At 40.5% G+C, this 23,061-nt stretch overlaps 1 protein-coding gene across 10 annotated transcripts in view; it reads right to left on the bottom strand.

The window, feature by feature from the left end:
* Window positions 1–11,288, bottom strand: part of Cep295 (centrosomal protein 295) — a 42,358-nt gene extending 31,070 nt beyond the window's left edge. For 6 of the 10 annotated variants that reach the window (XM_038322717.1, XM_038322716.1, XM_038322714.2 and 3 more), the window contains exons 1-5: window positions 11,171–11,288; window positions 8,913–9,046; window positions 7,328–7,528; window positions 5,841–5,965; window positions 4,498–4,591 (exon numbers count right to left, since the gene is read on the bottom strand). In XM_038322717.1, the coding sequence (XP_038178645.1) occupies window positions 4,498–4,591; window positions 5,841–5,965; window positions 7,328–7,528; window positions 8,913–9,046; window positions 11,171–11,288 (672 nt within the window). The remainder of the gene's footprint in view (window positions 1–4,497; window positions 4,592–5,840; window positions 5,966–7,327; window positions 7,529–8,912; window positions 9,047–11,170) is intronic. The other 4 variants (XM_038322719.1, XM_038322721.1, XM_038322718.1 and 1 more) reach the window with 1 other exon arrangement.
* Window positions 11,289–23,061: the final 11,773 nt, after the last annotated feature.

Below are 23,061 nucleotides of genomic sequence, written 5' to 3' on the forward strand. Positions count from 1 at the left end.
TCAGTCTTCTCTATACCTTGCCTAATGTACTGTATTACTAGAAACAGGAAATGCACTAATAACAAGACCAATGCTAAAATCTGCTTAATAAGGAAATAAATCTTTTCACCCAGAGTAAAATTACTTCAAGGTGTGTTTTTTTTTTTCCCTTAAAAAAAAAAAAACAAAAAAACAAAAACAGGGTTTTCCTGTAGCTTTGGTGCCTATCCTGGAACTTGCTCTTATAGACCAGGCTGGCCTCCAACTCACAGATCCGCCTACCTCTGCCTCCTGAATGCTGGAATTAAAGGCATGTGCCTCTACCGCCTGGCAAATCAATTCAAGTTTTAATAAAAACATTAGATTTTTTAATGTTTCATAGACCTTCTAGATATGTATATTATAGTCAATGTTTTTATTTCAGTTCAGAAGTTCACCCTAACTTCTAAGTTATTTAAAGAGACAGTTATTTTTGCTATAGTATCTCCTCTACTGTGCCCTTTACTGCGGACTGTACCCAGGGAGGTGCTTTTCCACTGAGCTCCATCTCCAGAACTGAGAGCACTTTCAAATCTCCTGAATAAAAACATGCTTACAAGACCCAATCAAGTTAGAAGCACAACTAATCACAAAAATTCCACTAGAGTTCACATTAGTCTCACCCCTCAATGTTTAATCATGTATTAATCTTGGTCTGGAAACACTGGCTAATTTAAGCACACTAATTCCACAAGTCTCAAAAAGATGAAATAAGCTAGTTCCTTGCTTCCAATACGTTGGCATAAAAGTAATTTAGCCCATTACAATTTATTATGTCCTGATATGTAATGAAATCAGCTACACCAAACAAAGGATTTCCAAGTGCTCACACTGTCCAAGCTAGGCACTGTCAACAGAAAATGAACAGTCCCATTTCCCCGAGTCTCTTCTGTACCTGGTGCTGGCTCTGTCCCTCAGTTTTCTTATGAAAAGAATGCACAAAGTTATTTCTATGTCACATGGTAATGGTGACAATTATTGTGGGTCTTACAATGTGTCTGAGAAAGCACCTGTTAAACCCCGAGGAGATAATACTGACAAGTTCAGAGGGAGAAGTATAATTGAGAAATGATCAGATGCACCTTTAACAAAAATGAGTGGAGAAAACAGGACTCAAATTTCAAAAAAGGAAAAAGAAAACATAATAGGCAAGAAGATAGGATTAAGGAAAACCAAGTACCATGAATGGGCTAAGATTATTACCTAAATAGCTTTTGAAAACTAGACATCTTGGTCCTTCACCAAACCAATTAGAATCAGATCTCTGGTGATAATGCCTAACACTGGTATTAATTTTTTAAAGTGGCAAATGTTCAGAACAAATTGAGAACTTTAAACAAGTCAGAAAGTGTTGAGGGGAACCTGAAAACACAGGGAGCAAAGGGTGAGAACAGGGTGATTCCACTCAAAGTCTCATAACTGAGGCAAGAAAGAAAGAAAGAAAAAAAAAGAAACTATAAACAACATTTTCCCATTCATGGAAACATCAGCTGATTATTTTATTTCTGTGACAGGTTCTCATGTAGCCCAGGCTGGTCTTAAACTTGCTATAGTTGATGTCCTTATACTCCTGATCCTTCTGCCTCCACCTCCTAGGAGCTGGGATTACAAATATGTGCTAGCAGTTAATTTGTGAACTACACTTCAGGACAATTACACAACATGCTGGGCAGTGGTGCACACCTTTAGTCCCAGGGCTCCAGAAAGCAGAGGCATCTCCGGTTCAAGGTCAGCCTGGCCTACAGAGAATGTTCAAGGACAGTCAGAGCTATACAAAGAAACCCTGTCTCGGAAAAACTAAAACCAAACTAAACTAAACCAAACCGCCTCCCCAAAAAACCAAACCAAACAAATAAAACATACTTCTTCACAAGGATATTTAAAAGTGGATATAAATAGATGACTCAATTTACAAGCAACTAATAAGAACCAGTACTCCCAAAATCAAGGTAGCTATATCTCGATTTCAGTCACCACCAACTGTTAGTTAAAACACAGTTTCCAGTGAGTTAGACTTTAGAGTTTCAACAAATAAGTCCGTGGACTGTCAGCATTGTTAGGATGATTAGTAAAATATTCTAAACTGCTCAGCCTGCGCTCTGCTCTGCTGTAAGCTATCACTAGACTTAAACCACCAGGGTGCAGGCTAAAAGCAGAACTCAACTGAGATTGGCTCACCCAGCAAAAGGGGAATATGCAACAACTCTTATAACTACACACAAAACAAGCCTGTTTTCCCCCTGTATCTAGTACTATCTCCAAAGGCAGTGCCAAAAAGAAAGAGCATGCTTTTATACTACCCACGACATTACAACTCTCACAGCACTGAGGTTCTCAATACCGTGGCTGTTTACATTTGCAGACCTTAGTGCAGACTAGTTGACCTCTGTGAAGTCTAAAGAAGTGGATTCATGGGAAGCTAAGTGCCACAGGAAAAACAAGAGCTCGTACAATCAGGTCTTGATATAAACTCTGGTTCTCTAGTCAAGTTAGTTAACCCTCTGTCTTCACTTTCCTCACTTGTGAAACAGGTGTGGCTTTTACTTTGTATGGCCATCAGGGTAAGTAAACGAGACATACTAAAACCAGATATGCAACAGGGCTCACTCACTAAATCATAGGGACAGTTCTTGAATAAGAGTTTAGTATATCCAAAATGATATTTCTTCCTTGGATTAAGTAAAACAAAAACCTTGTTTCCTATTTGTTTGCTTGGTTTTTCATGAGTGGGTCTCACACAGTCTAAGCTAGCTTCCTATTTGCCACGTAGGCAAGACCGGCCTTGAACTCTTGATCTTCCTGCCTCTACCTCAAAGTGCTGCCATGCCCTGATAAAAATATTCTTAGTCTGAGAAGTCTAAATAGTTCACACTTCCTCAGGTTTCTCAGTATTTGATTTTTATCTGTTTGAAAAAGATAGTGACCCAGAAGCACCTATATTCTGTATATATGACACAAGGTCCTTAAAGGGTACAACTTACCTTCAAGGTTCCCCAAATACTCCACAACTTAGACCTTTAAACAAAGTCCTATTCTTTTCTTTTATATCACCAACTCCAACCAGCTCAAGACATATTCTAAGATACTCTTCTTCCCCAAAGACCTGGGTAGCCTGAATAAAGAGCCTACTGTAAAACCAAACAAGAATACAGTCACCCAGATCTTAATTTATAAGAGCTATATATCTACAAACAACAACACATGAGAAAGACACACAAACGAAGTGGGACTAAGTATGATCACAAGGAGCCAGAGTCATTTGCTGGGCTACAGAACACTTGAGAACCATGGATACAGAGAAAGCTTAAAGAGCCTTCTCTTCAATAAAGAGAATATAAACTTCAGAATGATTTAAAAAAAGAATAACGACAATAGCTGTGTGCAGAATAATAAAACTTAGTATCTCCAGAATGATATTCACGAAAAAAAAAGAAAAAAGAAAAGCACAATATTTACAAATTTACTACCCTGAAACTAATTATTCTACCTATCCTGCACTCTGAAAAAGCATTCTAAGAAACTAGTTATTTTGGCTTATGAATATTGGAAATTATAATAAAAAGCTATCAAAAGGCACGACAGGTTAAAATATTGCCTGCCTTTCTAATATCTTGCATGGTCCTGGGAGAGTGGCTGAAATAGGACACTTTCATGGCAGGCAGCCCTGTGAGAGTAGGGAAGACCCCAGAGCCTGACACTCATGCTGATCACACATACACAAATACAAGATAAACATACTCATTCCAGTATTAAGTTTCCAAACTTTTTTTAAAAAAGCCTTTAACTTTTCACATAAAGTAACTGTCATTTTGATAGTTATCCAATCACTAATGCTAATCAGCACTAAAACGCTAATATAAATAAGAGAACTTATTTTTTTCCTATTCTCTCTTTCTTTTGTAGCAAATCTTACTGTTTTGCTCACTAGGCACCTCCGGCCTCAGCTCCACCAGTGCTGAGACTATAGGTACGAGCAAGCATGTCCATTCTAGCACTCATTAAATTGAACTGTTTCAAACATGTAAACAAAATTGAGCCTGATCATAAATCACACACCATACTCTATAAATAAACTTTGCAGGACCTTATGATTGTAAACAAAATTTTAAATGTATCTGTGCTCTACTTCTTTATTAGATTGTGAACCAAATCCAGAATATGAGCTGTCTATAAGACAAATAATGCAACTCTTTTTTTTTTTTTGGCAAATAAAGCTATAAAAAAAAAAAGGCAGAATGATTAGTAGGACTATAAAAACCCAAATCACTATGCTTTACAAACACAAAACTCCCATTGGGGAAAAATCAACACACAGTGGGCATTAGGTAACCAAGAAAAATGTCAGTACTATTACTTCTTAAAGTTCGTAAAAACATATTAATTTATAGGTAAAACAATATCTAGAATTTTAAAATACTCCATATATACTCCTATATCATGCAACTAAAACTTGTTTAAACAAAGCCCTAGGCAACTCACCTCAAAAGGGGCCGGGACAGGAGGCGGCAGCCTGGCCACTTTAGCCGATCTCTCTTTTTCCACAAGCAATGCTTCCTTTCGAGCTTTTATATGCCTTAAAAGACAAGAGATGCCACCAATCAGTCTCTCAGGTAATACCTGCTGTCACCAAGAGGAACAGAAATGCACTGACTTGATATCAGTGCACAGAGTTAAAAACATAAAAGCCAGAAACTCATTTTCTAGCTGAGTCCACACTCAATTTGCTGTTTGACCAAACATACATGTGAGAACATCTTTACCAACTACAAGAGGCTTATCTAAGGACCGGGGAGGTTCAACTGACTAATCATAGAGAGCAGTGGTTCTCAACCTTTCCAATGCTTCAACCCCTTCACACAACTGCTCATACTGTAGTGACCCCCAACCATAAAATTATTTTGTTGCAACTTCATAATGATAGTTTTGCTACCATTATGAATCATAATCTAAATATCTGCGAGGCAGACAGTCTTAGGTGACCTGTGAAAGGGCCGTGTGACCCCACCTATAGGTTGAGAACCATTAGCTTAGAGTTCTTTACAGTAAGAGCAGAACTAGTGGGGGCTGGAGAGGTGGCTCAGAGGTTAAGAGCACTGGCTGCTCTTCTAGAGGTCCTGAGTTCAAGTCCCAGCAACCATGTGGTGGTTCACAAGCATCTATAATGAGATCTAGTGCACTCTTCTGGCATGCAGGGATACACGCATGCAGAACACTATATGCATAATAAATAAATAAACCTAAAAAAAAACCAAGCAGAACTAGAAATGTTAAAGATAGACCATGTGTACAATGACCAGTTGACCAGTGCAGACCAGTAACAGCATGCAAAAATTACTAACAACTGAGGTTTTCCAGTCTACAACATCTTGTGCTTGTGTTTTGAGACAGAATTCACTATTCTGTCTCAAGATAGTCTGTCCCTGGCTAGCCTAAAACTAGATGTGTAGACCAGGCTGGCCTTGAACTTATAAAAAACTGCCTGCCTTTGCCTCCCAAGTGCTGGTACCACCATGTCCTGCCCAAAGATCCCTTTAATGCTTTTAATCACATAGATGTTTTTAAACTTCCTTTTTACATCAGAAAGTTTTTTGGTTGATATTAAGTATGAAACGTCCATACATTTCTTCAGAAACTCAGCCCCTGCCACTGAACTCAGAATATTGGCTTGGCTAGGAAAACCACCCCACTGCTTAGTGAGAGCAGTGCAGAGTACAGCATCTACATTACCTCTTACTCAGCAGTCCTCACACAGCCTGCTACACACCCCCTATTTCTAGCCATACTGGTTTCAGCTGAAAATATGGAAAATGTTATCTTGTTACCTGGTTTTCTGTTTCATCAACATTTCTTTTTGATTTTTCTGCACTTTAAGGGCTTCTTTATGCCTCAGTTCAGCTTTTCTTTTTCTTTCTGCTGCCCGCTGCGCCAGAGCATCCAAGTCAGGTTCCTAGAAGTACACATTACGTAAAAAGTCATGTTAAACAAGATAAACAGAAATGTGTCTATTTGAGATCAACATATATATCCATCCATGTACAACTTTATGCCAGAAGGCATTAGATCTCATTACGGATGATGTGAGCCACCATGTGGTTGCTGGAAATTGAACTCAGAACCTCTGGAAGAGCAGCCAGAGCGCTTAACCGCTGAGCCATCTCTCCAGCCCAGAAGTTCTCTTTCAATTCTGTCATCCCTTCCCATAAGTACATCACATGTTCCAAAGCACAAGAACAGTACCACCACCCCACTATAGTAGCGATCATTTAGCTTAGCATAAAAACATAAAATATCAAGCTACTTTGGACAAGGATTAAATTAACCACTAAAATATTTTATTTAAACTAAAACATCCAATTTATAGTAATACAAGAGGTTCTCTGGTGTGCAAAAACCATATGGGTGTCCTTCAAATGAGTTAGGCTTGGGAAAAAAATTAAGCACAAGGCCAATATTGACCTGAAAAAGCATGAATAAATAAATAAACAGATAGATAGGTAAATAAACAAAATAACATTAGAACTTAGAGCTATTGGTAAAAAACACACAGAAACCAAGATGCCAAATCACGTCAAGGTATTTCTTTTCCTTAGTAATTAAAGACTTGTCTTTTTTGGAGCCAGCCTGTTTATTGTGTCACTGACTCTGGAATGACAAACTAGCATTTCTTTCCTTCATCTCTCCCTCCCTCCTCTTTTTATTTAGTTCTGTTATGTAGCCTTGACTGACCTGTAACTTACTATGTTGACCAAGCTGCCTCTGAACTTAAGGAAGTCCTCCTGTCTCTTTTTTTGAATGTTAGCATTAAGAACATCCATGTACACAACACCCGGCCAAACTATTTTCTAGCCATAAATCACAATAAGCAACAAATGAAACACTTAGCTTTACTTGCCCTGTTGAAACACTTAGCTTTACTTGCCTTTAGGAAAGCCACCAACGAAACACAAATGCACACGTATTCACTAACATGTATTTAGAGGTGGTAGGAATGAATCTGAATTTAGTCCCTGAATCTGCTCAAATTGCTTGAGACAATTTCTGATGGCATAGGTTACTGTCTTTATACAGGCGAGAACTGGAAGAAATAATGCTAACTTGAACACCAGAAGAAGAAAAGTGTACTTGGCAGGCTTACAATGAAACAAATAATACCATTATTCTCACAGTAGATTAAACTGATTTAGAAAATAAAGGTCAGCTTGCCTCTCCCAGTTCTATACATTAAAACATGCTTATCATGTAAGCATTTAATAAACGTACTTTAGTCTAAGCACCCTGCGTGGCGCAGTGATGAGATGAGCTCACTCACATTTTCTTTAGCCTGTCGATGTCCCTCTCCCATATGTCTTAAACTTGCCAAATACAGTTTTTCCAAGTTCTGTATTTTCTGGCTTTGTGCTTCTTCCCATTCTGCCCTTAGTTCCTCAGCCAAACGTGAAAACTGCTGATTTCGCCTCTGTTTTATGTCTTCTCTGATCTGGAAGGCAATGCCCCTTTCTTGTTCGCGAACCTGAAAGATGAGTATTTCATACAAAATATATGAAGAGGGTTTAAACATTCCCAAAATCTAAATAAGAATAGAAATTCAAATGAATTCTCTTCAGGTATTTCAATTTTCCCAAATACTTGTTAAGTAAGGCCTATGATTAGAAAAAAAAATCAACAGAGAAAAACAAGAAATTTTTTTATTACATTCATTTATTTCTTTATGTGTCGTAGCACAGGAGGCAGAGGCCGAATTGCATGAACTCCAACAAGAGGGTCCCTGGGATAGGACCTGATCTGCCAAGCTTGCCAATAAAGTACCTTTACCTACTCAGCAACCCCCAAAGCTATTTCTACAGTCCCTTAGTTGACTTGTTTCACCTGCTCTCTCTAACCCCAATAACATATAAAATGCTAAAATGAAAAGGTGATTGCACAAGTTTCATAGCCGAGAAGGTCAGATGAGAGCTGCCTCTCTAGGTCCATTATCTCTGGTTCTACATAGAAAGCCATACATCACTCACAAAGGCTTAAGTACAGATTGCTAGTTAGGGCAATCTTAAATTCCCTAATAAATTTGTCTTAACAGCTCATATAAATAAGTCTGTTTCATCTTCCCAGTAGTCCTCTCCAAATTCTTGCAAAGCTTTCTTTTCTAATTTTCACCAACTATGCATCATGTAAACTGGAGCAGAAAGATTCTAAGAACCAGAAATTGAGAAAGATTACTGCAAAATAATGTCTCCTGACAGTCAAACTGTTGCATACATAGACTTACGGTTGCTGACACAAGACCTGCATTAGATCAAGCCAGACATCGTGAGGCCCCACCCCATCTAAGGAGCCACTGGGAGCTGATAGCTGGCAGGGAAAGTTAGTTTCCTTCAGTAATGTGGCCCAATGGTAAATTGCTCATGCTCCAATGAAGCAGGATACACATGCAGGTACAGGCAGAATTACATGGACTCAGTGGGTCATCAGAGAAGAAAAAAGAGTAAAAGAACAAGATGGTGTGAAGTAGGGAGAATGTGAGAGGAAGTTAGGGCAGAAATGGTGGGAAAAGAAAGGGTGGGTATGGTGTAAATACATTACATCCATATACGCAATTACCAAAGAATTAAAAACTTTAAAAAATATATACATATTTAAACAACTATCTTCCAATACCAATATGGATGGTGGGCATGGGTGTGGGTGAGGGCTAGGGAACCTCTATCTTTCAATTCTTCTCCAATCTGCTTACCATCCGTTTATTTTCATTTGCTACAAAACTGGTTTATAAACAAGAACCAGGTCTCTTTCAAGGAAAGAGAAAGTTCCTAAATGCAACATTTTGTTTAGAACAACCTAATCCAAAAAATACCAAGGATTTGAGGAAGACAACAAACTTAAACTCAAGTGAATGGTACCTGAAGCAATCTTAGTTTCCGTCTTCTTTCATAATCTTCCTTCAAAATGAAGGCTTCCTCATTAGGACTCAATCTCAGTTTTCCAGTGTTCATTACCTTTCTTTTCATTTCTGTGTATTTTAAATATAAAGGATCTAAATTGAAGAGAAATAAACTGATGAATGTCGATAAAATACATTATTAAAATAGGGCAACAAACAATCTACTTATACATACTTATACACACAAGTAAAATAACAGGTGAGCAAAGTCCAGCTTCTTTACAAACATGTTATATAAGGGGTTCTATGGTTTCAATAAAACACCATGACCAAAATCAACTTGGGAATAAAGGGCTTATTTCAGTTTACAGTTCCACATCACAGTCCACTATTGAGGGAAGTCAAGGCAGGAACTCCATCGGCAGAAACATGGGAGCAGGAGCTGATACAGAGTGGAGGCATGCTGCTCACTGGCTTGCTCAGCCTGCTAAACCATTCAGCACGACCAGCCCAAAGATGGCACAGTACACAGCAAGTCAGGTCCTTCCACACCGATCAGTATTAACCAAGAAAATGTATTAGAGCTGTGCCTACAGGCTGACTGTGTGAGCATTTTCTCAACTGAAATACTCCTCCCAAATGACTCAGTGTGTCATGACAACCTAAACTAACCAGGATATACATTATCCCTTTTTCCCCAAAATGACCATATTTAAAAAAAAAAAAAAAACAAACAAAACTTCAGAATACTTCTGATTGGATATATGAAGTATATCCTGGATTACCAGGTCTATTCTACTGCTACTTTTTGGGTGTCCTTGATGTCCCCCTACACTTCTGTTGCCGTGGTTCCGAGATGGGACTCGGGGCTTTGCACATGTGGTGCTTCCACTGCGCTATAATCCACTCTTCTCTAGAGCTAAGATTTTAGCATGCTCTCATCTAGAGGGAGGTGGTGTGGGCAACTAGAATGTGTTGCACAGCTGGTGCAACTTGAAAATGCTTTCCAGTCTGCTGCTATGGTCACGTGGCATCAGCACACCATTGTGACTTTATCTGAGATGAGCGCACATGTCTCTGGTCTCTTCTCAGTGATGAGCAGAAAGCTGTATTACTGTCCTCCAGGAATGAGCTTTACAAAACTGCTCTCTCCCTAGAATACAGGCGATCTGTATTACGTTCATAAAGGATGGCTTGTCCTTTAGCTTCTCACATCACTTGTTGCCTTTGCTAGACTCTTTTAGAACTATCAATGCTCAAATAAATAAAATAGCTAAAAAAAATACGGCTTCGATGAAATGTTTGGGTAATCTAGTGGGAGCCAATACTTTCTCCAGCGAATTTTCCACTATAAGAGTGGCCAGGACAAGTATGGTCTTACTCATTACCTTATGTTTTTTGTCTGAAAAACTGTCTTGCACTTTACAATTTAGGGTACACTGAGTGAGACAGTGACTTAGTACACGAATATACACAAGAGGGCTGTGATGGCAAACAGGAGTAATTGCTTGAATAAAACCTTTCCCAATACATCCCACTAATGTTCTCAAGAAAAAACAAAACAAAAACTAACTCCCAAGGGTGTTTGGGGCTCCAAGAAAGGAATACTGTTTCCCATAGTAGGAAGTATTCGTCTGCACCTCTCAGCTACTTGAAAGTCCTGTTCACTAGTCATTGCTATCCGTGTGGATTTTTAAGTTCTGGTTTGCAACTGTCCAATAATGGCTATAGGGCTTAACTTGATATATTTCATTCTGAGGATTAGGCAGTATCTGACACACAGTAATCACAACATTAAATACCAGACTGAAACCACGAGGATGCAAGAGCCAACGTTGCCTGCCACGCATTAGCAGAAGGAAGTGTCCAAGTCTCAGACCCCTTGGGTCTTGTTTCTTTACTCCATGTAAGGGGAGTAATACTACGTGTGCGGCTTAATTAGTGCAAAACCGCTGCACACATTCTAACAAAAGAACTGACGACAACCGTTCGCTGCTGTGTTTCTTGAGGCAAGGTGTCACGATGTCGCCCAGGCTAGCCTTGAACTCGAGGCGCTCCTCCGGCCTCAGCACTGCGTCGCGAGTACTGGGATGGCCGGGAGCACCAACCCGCGCGGTTGGGACTGCTATTTTTTCAAAGCTGGGTGTGACAGAGGGAACCAGAGGAGCTCCGGGTGGCCGATTCCACGGGAGGGCCTCGGGGCGGTTTAAAGGGCCGGAGGCTCGCCCGCCTGCTCGCGGCCTGCCGGGAGAACCCCGCCGGGCCTCCGTCACTCACCTGACAGCGTGTGCGGTCGGGTCTCACGGCACACGGGCGTCCGCAGCCGTCCGGCTACCCAGCAGCCGTTCGGGTACCTGCGGGACGGCCATCGCCAGGCTCTCGTCACTTCCGTCATTCAAACGGCCCGCCAATGGCGGGAGCGGACGGCGGGAAGCAGCCTGGTCCCGCCTCCGCCGGGGCCGCCGAGTAGGCCTCGCTGTGCCGAGGCCCCGCCCACCTCCAGCCCCGCGCACGCGCAGCCTGCCTCCGTTCGCGCACGCGCAGTGTTGCGCAGCGGGCCATTATTTCTCACAGCTCCGGGGATCCCGGTCTCACTTCCTCTCCGGAGCCGCGTTGGCTTCGCAGACCCAGAAGGAGAAGTGTAGAAAAGGGCAGCTCTCTGGCGAGCCATGAAGAGAGGCGTTAGTCTTTCTGGTTCTTGAGACGCGTTTGCTTCAGTTGCCTGGCACTTAGAGCTTCTCTTTGTTGAGCTGCTGAGTGGACAAATGTGCTCTGCCCAGCTGGCATCTGGAAAGAAAATCCCCAAGCGGAAATTTAAGATTGAGACATGTTCTGTTTGTAATAGGAAAACATGAGGAATCAAAGTAAGCGCAGTAGGCTGAGAAGGTCAGACTGTGCATTGCGTTCTAGCTGGTACCCTAAACCGCTGCAGTCATAGTTTCCCTTTAGACCTGGGTTTTTGTAGACCAAGCCACCCTGGAATGTCCAAAGTGGCGTATTCTTTTCACCTGGCATTTTTCCTGCCAGCTGAGGGCTCGGTTGCCAGTGCTCAGTGGGTGTCTGCCTCTCTGTGCCTTGGTTGTGGGGACCAGACAGTCGTCTTGTCTCTCACTACTTGTTCGCTGGGTTTTCAGAGTGTCCTAAGAACATTCTCCGTCAGAGTGCAACTCTTAGTGCTTTTGCTGAGACACTGTAAATTTTGACGCATTTTTTGGCTAAGTATCAGGGACAGCCCAAATTCAAGTTAGGAGGAAATTTAGTCTTTTTTATAATAATAAATTTTTATTGATATTTATTGAGCTCTACATTTTTCTCTGCTCCCCTCCCTGCCTCTACCCTTGCCCCTTCAACCCTCCTCCAAGGTCCCCATGCTCCCTATTTACTCAGATCTTGTCTTTTTCTACTTTCTACTTCCCATGTAGATTAGATCTATGTAAGTCTCTCTTAGTGTCCGTATCGCTGTCTAAATTCTCTGGGATTGTGGTTTGTATACTGGTTTTCTTTGCTTTGTGTTTAAAAACCACTTATGAGTGAGTACATGTGATAATTGTCTTTCTGTGTCTGGGTTACCTCACTCAAAATAATGTTTTCTAGCTCCATCCATTTTCCTGCAAAATTCAAGCTGTCATTTTTTCTGCTGTGTAGTATTCCATTGTGTAAATGTACCACATTTTCCTTATTCATTCTTCTGTCGAGGGGCAGTTAGGTTTTTTCCAGGTTCCGGCTATGACAAACAAAGCTGCTATGAACATAATTGAGAACATGTCCTTGTGGCACGATTGAGCATCCTTTGGATATATACCCAAAATGGTATTACTGGGTCTTGAGGAAAGTTGTTTCCTAATTTTCTGAGAAATCGCCACACTGAGATCCAAAAGGGTTGTACCAGCTTGCATTCCCACCAGCAATGCAGAAGTGTTCCCTTTTCCCCACATCCTCTCCAGTATAAGTTGTCATCGGTGTTTTTGATCTTGGCCATTCTTACAGGTGTAAGATGGAATTTCAGAGTTGTTTTGATTTGCATTTCTCTGATGACTAAGGATGTTGAACATTTCCTTAAGTGTCTTTCAGCCATTTTAAATTTCTCTGTTGAGAGTTCTCTGTTTAGGTCTGTACTCCATTTTTTTTATTGGATCATGTGTTCTTTTGGTGTCCAATTTCTTGAGTTCTTTGTGTATTTTGGAGATCAGACCTCTGTCTGATATGGAGTTAGTGAAGATCTTTTCCCATTCTGTAGGGTGGCGTTTTGTCTCATTGACTGTGTCCTTTGCTTTACAGAAGCTTTTCAGTTTCAGGAGATCCCATTTATTAATTGTTTCTCTCAGTGTCTGTGCTGCTGGGGTTATATTTAGGAAGTGGTTCCCTGTGCCAATGCATTCGAGTGTACTTCCCACTTTCTCTTCTACGAGGTTCAGTGTGGCTGGCTTTATGTTGAGGTCTTTGATCCATTTGGACTTGAGTTTTGTGCATGGTGATAGGTATGGGTCTATTTTCATTCTTCTACATGTTGATATTCATTTATGCCAGCACTGCTTGTTAAATATGTTTTCTTTTTTCCATTTGATATGTTTTGCTTCCTTGTCAAAGATCAGGTGTTCGAAGATGTGTGGGTTGATATCCGGGTCTTCTATTCAGTTCCATTGGTCTTCCTGTCTGTTCTTATGCCAATACCAGGCTGTTTTCAGTACTGTAGCTCTGTAGTAGAGTTTGAAGTCAGGGATTGTGATGCCTCCAGAAGTTCTTTTATTGCCCAGGATTGTTTTGGCTATCCTGGGATTTTTGCTTTTCCATATGAAGTTGAGTATCATTCTTTTGAGGTCTTTGAAGAATTTTGCTGGGATTTTGATGGTCATTGCATTGAATCTGTGGAAATTAAGTCTTTGTGGGCATCTTAATCCACTGTGGTGTCCTGAGTAATACTTGACCTGCTCTCTTCCCTAAATCACATAAAGGCTCTTTGCAGATTCTCAAAAACTATAAGGTCTTGTGTTGGTGTGTGTGTGTGTGTGTGTGTGTTTCTTGTTCAGAACTTTGCCCTTTGATACAGACCCAACCCCTCAGGGCACAGAAGTATGACCAAACAGGACAATTGCCATTGTGACTGGATGGGTACAATATGGAAGGGTACATGACTTAAACTGGGCCAACAGTATTTTGTAGTAATTGTTCCTATTAGAACCAGCAAAAATGAACACGTTCTTAGAGTTCATGCTGGGGTATGAATCTGGAGCCTCACTGAGGAAATTCTTCATTGGGTGATTCTGCACAAGCTGGTCTGAAAGCAAAAGTCTGATAACAATCAGGGAGCATGAAGAGGGAATTCCAACAATGTCCTGACTCCTGGATACAGCCATCTCCGAGGTCACCAGCACCCCTGGTCATTCTGGATCTTTCTGACAGGAACCCTGGATTTAAGCTGTTTTCAATATGGGGTTCTTTGTTTTGTAAATTAGAAGAGGCTACAATTTTGTTTGCGATACACCATCTTACTGGATGCTCTGAAGCTCAATACTTAGACCAGGCTGGCCTTGAACTCACAGCTCCCCCACCTCTATCTCCCTAATGCTGGGATTAAAGGCATGCACCACCACAACTCATCTGGCTACAGGTTCATATTCTGTAGACGTAATATCTGGCAGTTTGGGGAGCTAAAACAGAATAATGATTGAGATATGGGATCCAAAGTCCAGCTTCATGGATATAAATTACTAGCTTACCAGCTCTGACCCTGTGTTAATTCCTGAACTTCCTAGAATCTGTTCTCTCAACTCAGATGTAGCAAAGTGCTCCAAAGGTTGCTGTGGGCTTTAAAGCTATTAAAACAGTTCCTGGCAACAAAGTGTGTGACACATGCTACTTTTTAAACTTTGCCTTGTAATACTTTCTTTTTAAAATGTCATTCTGGAAACAGGGTCTCTGTGTGGCCCTGGCTGTCCTGAAACTTGTTATGTAGATCAAGTTGGCCTCAAACTAACAAAATCTGCCTTCTTATACCTCCTGAGTTCTGGAATTAAAGGCATGGTCACCATACCACATAATGCTTTAGTTTTTATTTTTAATTATGTTCTTATATTTTATAGGTGTAGAGAAGGTGGGTATGTTTAGCTTCTAATGTTGTCCATCCATTGGGAATAAATGTGTGTGTGTTTGAATACAAGTGTGTGCATATATATGTGTCAGAGTCAGAGGTCAATACCAGGTACTTTTTTCTATGGCTTTCCACCTTGTCTTTTGAAACAAAGTCTTTTATTGAGCTAGACTGATAGCAAGACTGACAGGGGTTTTAAGGGATAAACCTGTCTAAATACATCCCCTCCCTGTCCCTCCACCATGCCTGGTTTTTACATGTGGGCTGGGGCTCTGAACTGAGCATCTCATGCCTGGACAGCAGGTATTTTGTTAGTTGGGCCATTTTCCAGCCCTTGAAGTAAACAAACACCGCTGCTCAAGAGGAAGAACTGTGACATCAGCGTTCCTGGTTTCTGTGCAATGTCGCCTCTCTTCAGATACAGCTGACGTCGGTTAGGCTTAGAGCATTGATTCCTTTAGCATATGGCCACAGTACTTGGCAGGCACACCTTAATGGAGAAAAGATTTATTCTGGCTTACAGTTTCAGGGGTCTTCAGCCCATCATGGCTGGGAAGGCAGGGGCAGTTCCTATCTTAGTCATGGATAGGAACTAGAGAGAGTGACATGGGAACAAGTTGGGGAGGATATGCCCTCAATACCCGCTGTCAATGACTTACACCTTCAAAGTTGGCCCCACTTTCTAAAGTTTCCATAACTTCCTCAGATAGCACCGCCGTGTGGAGGCAAAATGTTGCAATCGTGAAACTGTGGGAGACAATGCATTCAAATCACAGCAGAATACCTTAGGACAGTTTCATAGTTCTGAGTATACTGCAATCGCTAACTATATCCTGAATTAAAAAAGTGTGAGGAGTCCTCAGAGTCTGATGATAAAGTACAAAGTAATGTCGGGTGAAGCACACTCCTGTAATATCAGCACTCGGGAGGCAGAAGCAGGGGCATCACCACAAGTGTGAAACCAGTCTAGGGTACATAGCAAGTTCCTGACCAACCAAAGATTCATAGTGAGACCCCTATTCAACAAACAAGCCAAAAGAAAGAGAATCTTCTGTTGTAAAATAGACTGTTTACTACGGAAAGATACGTTGCATTTATTTGTGTTGCAGAATATCTGCTTGACTATATAAAGATATGTTGTTGGTTTACCTTGTCTGCCTAAGGCACCTTATTAGTCTAATAAAGAGCTGAATGGCCAATATTTAGGCAGAGGAGGGATGGGTGGGACTGGCAGGCAGAGGACAAAGGGGCCAGGTAGCCAGGGCTACGCAGCTAGAAATGGAGAGAGCAGGACAACAAGATGAACAGTATGAAGAGGAGGTGAGTGAGCTTCAGGGCACCACATAGGTTAACAGAAATCAGTTAATTTAAGTTCAAAAGAATTAGCTAGAAACAAGCCTAAGCTAAGGCCAAGCATTTATAATTAGTAATATGTCTCTGTGTCGTTATTTGGTTGGTGGACCAAAGAACATCTCAACTACATTTGGAGCCCAATGTGGGGGCACATATACTCACAATATGAGTATAGATGGTCATAACAAAAAAAAAACAGTTTAAAATTATAAAGTAAAATTTTTAGAGAGTGAGAGAAAGAGAGAGTAAAGTAATATAAAGGAAAATGTCAAATAAAGATGGGAAATAAACAGGAAGTCTGGATCTTATAATGTGCTGTGTTGAATTTTTTGAAGTGAATGAGCAAATGACAGCTGTGAGAGCTACTGGACTGTAAAATGGATGCTGACTTAAACTAGCCTGGATACTTTACGGATGTCTTAACTTGAAAATGGAATTCAGAAAATGGATTGCATTGGGGAAGAGGTTATGCTTTTTGTTTCCACAGGAAATGAAAGGTTGTAGATTCCTTCAAGATTAATAGGGATCAGGTTTGACTGCAGGAGACCTCCTGAAAATCTTGGCTACAGACATAAAAAAATAAACAAAGAAAACCCACAAGACTGGTGATATATATACTGATCTCCCTGCATGGGAATTGTTCTGAGACTGGACAACAAATATTACAACTAGTTTTCTGTTGTAGGGAGCGGGTAGCCCTTTGTTCTGGCTGCCCCACTAGTTTACACCCAAAATAATCACACAGAAACTGTATTTATTAAATCACTGCAGGCCCATTATCTCTAGCCTCCTATTGGCTAACTCTCACGTCTTGATTTAACCCATTTCTTTTAATCTGTGTTCACCACGAGGTTGTGGCTTACTGGGAAAGATTAAGGATGTCTGACCTGGTGTCTCCATGGTGACTCTCTGACTCTGCTTTCTTCCTCCCAGAATTCAGTTCTGTCTCCCCACCTACATAAGTTCTGTCCTATCACCAGGCCCAAGGCAGTTTCTTTATTAACCAATAAAAGCAACATAAATACAGAAGGACCTCCTACACCAGTTTTCCCCAGACTTGACCACTGTCTCAATTTTCTCAGGGTCCCCTAAAGATGCTATTGCCCCGAGTCAACAGCAATCAGTCTAGAGAATATAATGCCTACATTCCAAAGAGAGGGTGTGGTGGTTTTTGTTCATTCAGAGGGTTATGGATGTTTGTTATTTTTTGTGGGGGGGGATATAGGAATATAGGATAAAAAGGCAACTATTAACATCAAATATTTTATATTGGGTTGGATTTTGGTATATTGATACAAATTTAAATTTATTTTTGTTATGCCATATGTATGTTTCTACTCTTTTTTATTGTATTGTGCTTATGCAAATCATTTAAAAATACAATGTATAATTTAGAAATGTGGGTTAGCAGTCATCTATAGTAATCAAACTTGTAGTCATGTTAGGTATGTTTTTAAAGTTAAACAGATATTTTTTAGATAGGTAGATAGGTGATCTTCAAATGCTTCAGAGACCTGCAGAATTTGGTATTTAAGATGTTTAGTAACCTAAGGTTTCTCATGAGAGTGAAACATGTCTGCTCCTGACAGCATCAATCTACTTCATAAAAGGATGATGGGTATCAAAGAACTTCTATATGGAGTTTGCTTTCATTATTGTAAAATTAGCCATGTGGTCAAGAAACTGACCTTGTCTCAACTCCACAAAGGTAAGTGACTGCTGAAAGATCTAAGAGAGAAAGGAACAAGGCTCAGCCAACTCTTACCTTGCTAACTCCTCAGTCAAAACAGAACTGAGCTCCTGTCTCCTCTCACCTTATATTCCTCTCTCTGCCCAGCCATATAACTTCCTGTTTGTCTATACAGGCCTTCAGACCTCTATGGTTAACTAGTGGCTAGCTCTACTCTCTGATCTTCAAACAAGATTTATTTGTTAGAGCACAAACAAGATATCACCACATTGTTCCTATGAGTTGCAACAAACCATTGGTATTAAGTTGCAAGTGTGTAGGCTGTTAGTTATGTGCTTACAAAGACAGGAAGGGTTAGACAAAAAGGAAAACAAGGTAATTTACAACACAGAAAAGTATACAGGCAAGTGAGGCTATGTAGAGACAACATTGGTTGGTTTTTCGAGTCAGGGTTTCTCTGTAGCTTTGGAGCCTGTACTGGAACTAGCTCTTGTAGACCAGGATGACCTTGAACTCACAGAGACTCGCCTGCTTCTCTCTCCCAAGTGCTAGAATTAAAGGCGTGTGCCACCACTGCCTAGCTTGACAGCATTGGTTTTGATGTTGGATTCAGATGTGGGTCTGAGCACCTGCTTTACCAGAAGTTAGCCTCTCTGAAGTTCTTGGGGATAAAAGTATCAGTTTTCAGGGAACATTCTTGCCAGAAATTTCCATTCAATCGAAGAGCACTTGTAAAGACAACATTTGAAAGCTCAAGCTGTAGGCCAGCCTGGTCTACAGAGCTAATTCCAGAACAGCCAGAGCTGCTACACAGAAGAACGTTGTCTTCAACCCCCCCCCAAAAAAAAGATCAACCAAATAAATAAAAATAAGAACTCAAGCTGTAAGGCTGGAGAGATGGCTTAGTGGTTTAGATCACGTGTCCATGCAGAGGATCAGGGTTCCTTTTCCAGCACTCAAATGCTAACTCACAGCCATCTCTAACTCTAGTCCTTTTCTGACCTCTGTGGAACATACACACCTGCAAGCAAGAAATGCATAAAATAAATGAATAAATAAAATCCCTCAAGCTGTAAAAACCATGTAGGCTGTCATTATCTTACTTAGAAGCATAAATAATCACAAAAGATCACAGAATGATTTGTCCACCATTACTGAGCCACTGTAGGTGACATTCATCTTAGCATTTCTATTACTGCCAACTGACCTGCCTTAATTCATCTCACAAAGACCTTTCCTGTTTGTGTACCATTCCTTTCATCTAAAATAATTTGCAAAGTGAAGCTAGGAGAAATATTGTGAAATCATGGTACTTGGGATGAGGAGGAAGGAAATTAGTAATTTGAAACCAATTTGGGCTGTGCCAACCTGTTCAACACAGTGAGAATATGCCTCAAAGATGAAAAAAACAAGACAAGAATACAGCCGAGTAGCAAGATTATTTCTCCTTACCTATGACCATAGCAATTATTTATGCACATTTAAACACTTGGTAGCACAAAGTCAGCAGCAGCAGGGGCATTAGGAGATGGCTGGAGATTCAGGTCCTGCTTTGACTTACAGGACCACAATCTCCAGTTTACTTATTTACGTGTTTCTTTGATTTTTTTTTAAATTACTAGGAATTGAATTCAAAGTCTTATTATTGATAGACATGTACTCTATTACTGAGTTATACCCCAAGCCCTCAGAATATATATATTTCAAATAGACCTGTTCATGCCAAGAGAGTCTGAGTATAGAGTTTATTCAGTGGGTTATGAAGGGAAGGGGGAGAGGGAGAGAGAGAAGGAGAGGGAGACAGAAGGAGGTGGGTATAGGAGAAGCAGCAGCCATCTCTTCAGAAGGGGACAGGACAGAGAGAGAGTCTGCCTGTGTAGGCTGGAGGAAAATCCAGGCTGGAGGAAGGTTGGTGTAGAAGGAGTGGCGGGCCTGCTTTTCATCCCGCCCAGATCCCACATGGCTAGCTTTACACCCAAAATAACAACACACAAATTGTATTCATTTAAACACTGCCTGGCCCATTAGCTCTAGCCTCTTACTGGCTAACTCTCACATCTTGATTAACCCATTTCTATTAATGTGTATAGCACCACGAGGTGGTGGCTTACTGGGAAAGATTCAGCATGTCTGACCCGGTGGCTGGATCCATGGCGTCTGATCCAGAGAGGAGAGGCATGGCGATTGACCCACTTCCCTTCTTCCCAGCATTCTGTTCTGTCTTCCCTGCCTACCTATGCTCTGACCTATCTAAGGGCCAAGGCAGTTTCTTTATTAACCAATGAAATCAACACAAAACAGAAGACCCTCCCACATCAGGTCGGCTTAAAGGGACAGGACAAGCCAGCAGCAGGTCATAACTGTATGTCATGAGCATTATAGGTAGCCATTTTGTCCCCCATTCCAGAGAGTTCCCCTTGCTCAAGATTACAACCTATTTTGGGCAGGGAGCATGAGATGACGTGTTCTTTTCTGTGACTACTTCAAGCATTGGGACATTGTTATCAGGGCCCAAGAAGGTGGAAAGGCTGGTTAAAGGTAAGGAGGGAATTCAGGCAATGGGGCATTTATCAGAAGCATCTGGTTCACTGACTGTGCTGAAGAGTCAGGGAGAATCCACATCAGCTTTCAGCAAGCCCAGGGCTTGCAGTCATTTGGAGCAGGTGGTAGTCAGCAGCTGATGCTTGGATGTGTCTGTCACCCAAGTGGAAACCTATTGAGACAAGTTTAAACTAGGAACAGTAATTAAAATTTATACACTTAGAGGAAAATATTATATTTGAAATTCTCAGGAAGGGGAGGAGTCCCAAGACCAGGGGAGAGAAAAATATCCTCTTCAGGAATAGACAGGTGGGGAAACTTAGGCTGTACTTATCTGGAATCGTTTTGTCCCATGAGAAAAGGATCCAGGATGTTTTTTTTTCTGAAGCCTGTATGATTTTTTATTGTACAAAAGGACATAAAAGTTTTAGATATATTAGTATCGCCAATCTATACTGAAATCCACATAAAAGCAAAAAGCAGGTAATGGGTATCTGTAAAACAGCAGGAGTGCACTCATTTGAGAACCAGCAGAAACTACAGACATGAGTTAGAAGCATGTATATTTTTCTTCTGTCCAGAGAGCCAGGTACAGATTAGACAGAGATATCTTTAGCCTATTGAGAAGTACATTTAAGTTTATATTTAGATGGCAACCAAAATAAATCCAAAATCTCAAGTTTGTGACTGAGGAGTGAGTAGTCACTGTCTTACCACCTTATTAGAATTCTATTAATTAATTTTAAACTCTAAACTTTTATATCATAGAATGGAAAAACAATCTGAAACAATTTTTATATCTTAAATTATTTATATTTTTATAACTTGCATTTATATCTTAAATCGTTTTTGGAACCCTTAAGGCTTATAAACTTTTATATCTTCAGACTCTTTTTTAGGCCCATATCAAGACTTGATTTTTTAATATATAAAATGAGCTAACAAGCTGGATCTAGCCTTGGGAGAGAATCTGGTTGCCTGGTGCTAAGCTAACAAAGTTATAGCTAGCTCAACTATCAATACTATCAGATATCCCAGAAGGATAAATTGTACCTGAATGTAGATCAAGTAGCTTCCAAGTCTATTAAAAATGACAGGGACCAGTCCAAACTCAGCTAGTCACACCCAGGTCTCCGTAGCATTGAAAGCGGAAATATCAGAACAGCAGTCTTCGCTAGGTCCATAAGGTGAGCGTTCCACCCGCTCCTCCCGAAGAGGGACATGGGAAAAAGTTGACCTTATTTTTGTCTAGGCAAAAGAGGTGCAATCAATTCTAGAGTGTCTTGCTGCTTGTCCACAGTCTGGGTGGGGATCCTGGCAGCAGGTGCTGCATTGGGGGCATCTCGCCCAGTGGTCAGCATTATTATAATTTTGGTGGAGACACTGTAGTGCCCATAATCATCTTTGGAGTGACCTTGGGTCGCTGCTAGGATATGGGAGTCTCTGATATACGCTTTTAAACATCAGTTTCAGTGCCATGTTCTTCAGATCTCTGAAGTATTTAAGGGCTGCCCAGGTATATCTGAATAGACAACTTTGTTCCTAGTTACTTGTTTTAAGCTTAACTTTTGAAAACATATACAGAGGACTAAGTAAGGTTTATCCCTATAATTAATTATAACAGTAGTACTTAGCATGGCTAAAATTAATGAACTTCATCATTTAGAAAGATAGCCATTAACTTGTATTTCTTAACATTTTACAATAAGTTAGCACCTTTTATAAGACTATGACTTTATATTACATTTCTGCCAGGTTTAGCTTTAAAAATAATGATTTTGAATTGAAGCTCTTTTTTTAGTAAGACATAGGACATTTATATGACTCAGTTTATCCAAATAGCTTAAGCTTAGCAAAGTTAGCAAAGATGAGGAGGCTAGACAATAGACCTTGAGTAAGGAGAGACGTTTTCTAAGCTGCTAATTCTCAACTTTTTTTTAATGTTTTGATCTTTTAATATAGTTCCCCATATTGTGGTGAATCTTTTTTTTCTTCAAAACTGGGTTTTTCTGTAGCTTTGGAGCCTGTCCTGGAGCCAGCTCTTGTAGACCAGGCTGGTCTTGAACTCACAGAGATCTGCCTGCCTCTGTCTCCCTAGTGCTGGGATTAAAGGCGTGTGACCGCCCAGCCTGTCATTGCTATGAATCTTAATGCAAACCTCTGACATGCAGGTGGTCCTAGGCTACCCATAGTCCCTAAAGAATCAAGATTCAATTGACTAAGAAACTGTTCCAAGCCCTTTGCCAGACTGCTTAGTTTTTCTGCATTACAAGAAATGAACATCTCCGTTTCTGGTTAGCATTTGGTGCTATGGCTATGACCTTAATTTTTAGTCTTTTATTTGAAATTTATATATTAACAAAATAAAACATTTTATAATCACAAATGTCCAATAACCGTATAAATTTAAATATTTAAAAACTTTTAAAAAAGAAAACAAACTATCTTTTTTCATTTTTTCATTATGCACATCAATCCCAGTTCTCACTTCCTCCC

Source organism: Arvicola amphibius, chromosome 3 (genome assembly GCF_903992535.2).
Source record: "Arvicola amphibius chromosome 3, mArvAmp1.2, whole genome shotgun sequence".
Taxonomy (NCBI): domain Eukaryota; kingdom Metazoa; phylum Chordata; class Mammalia; order Rodentia; family Cricetidae; genus Arvicola; species Arvicola amphibius.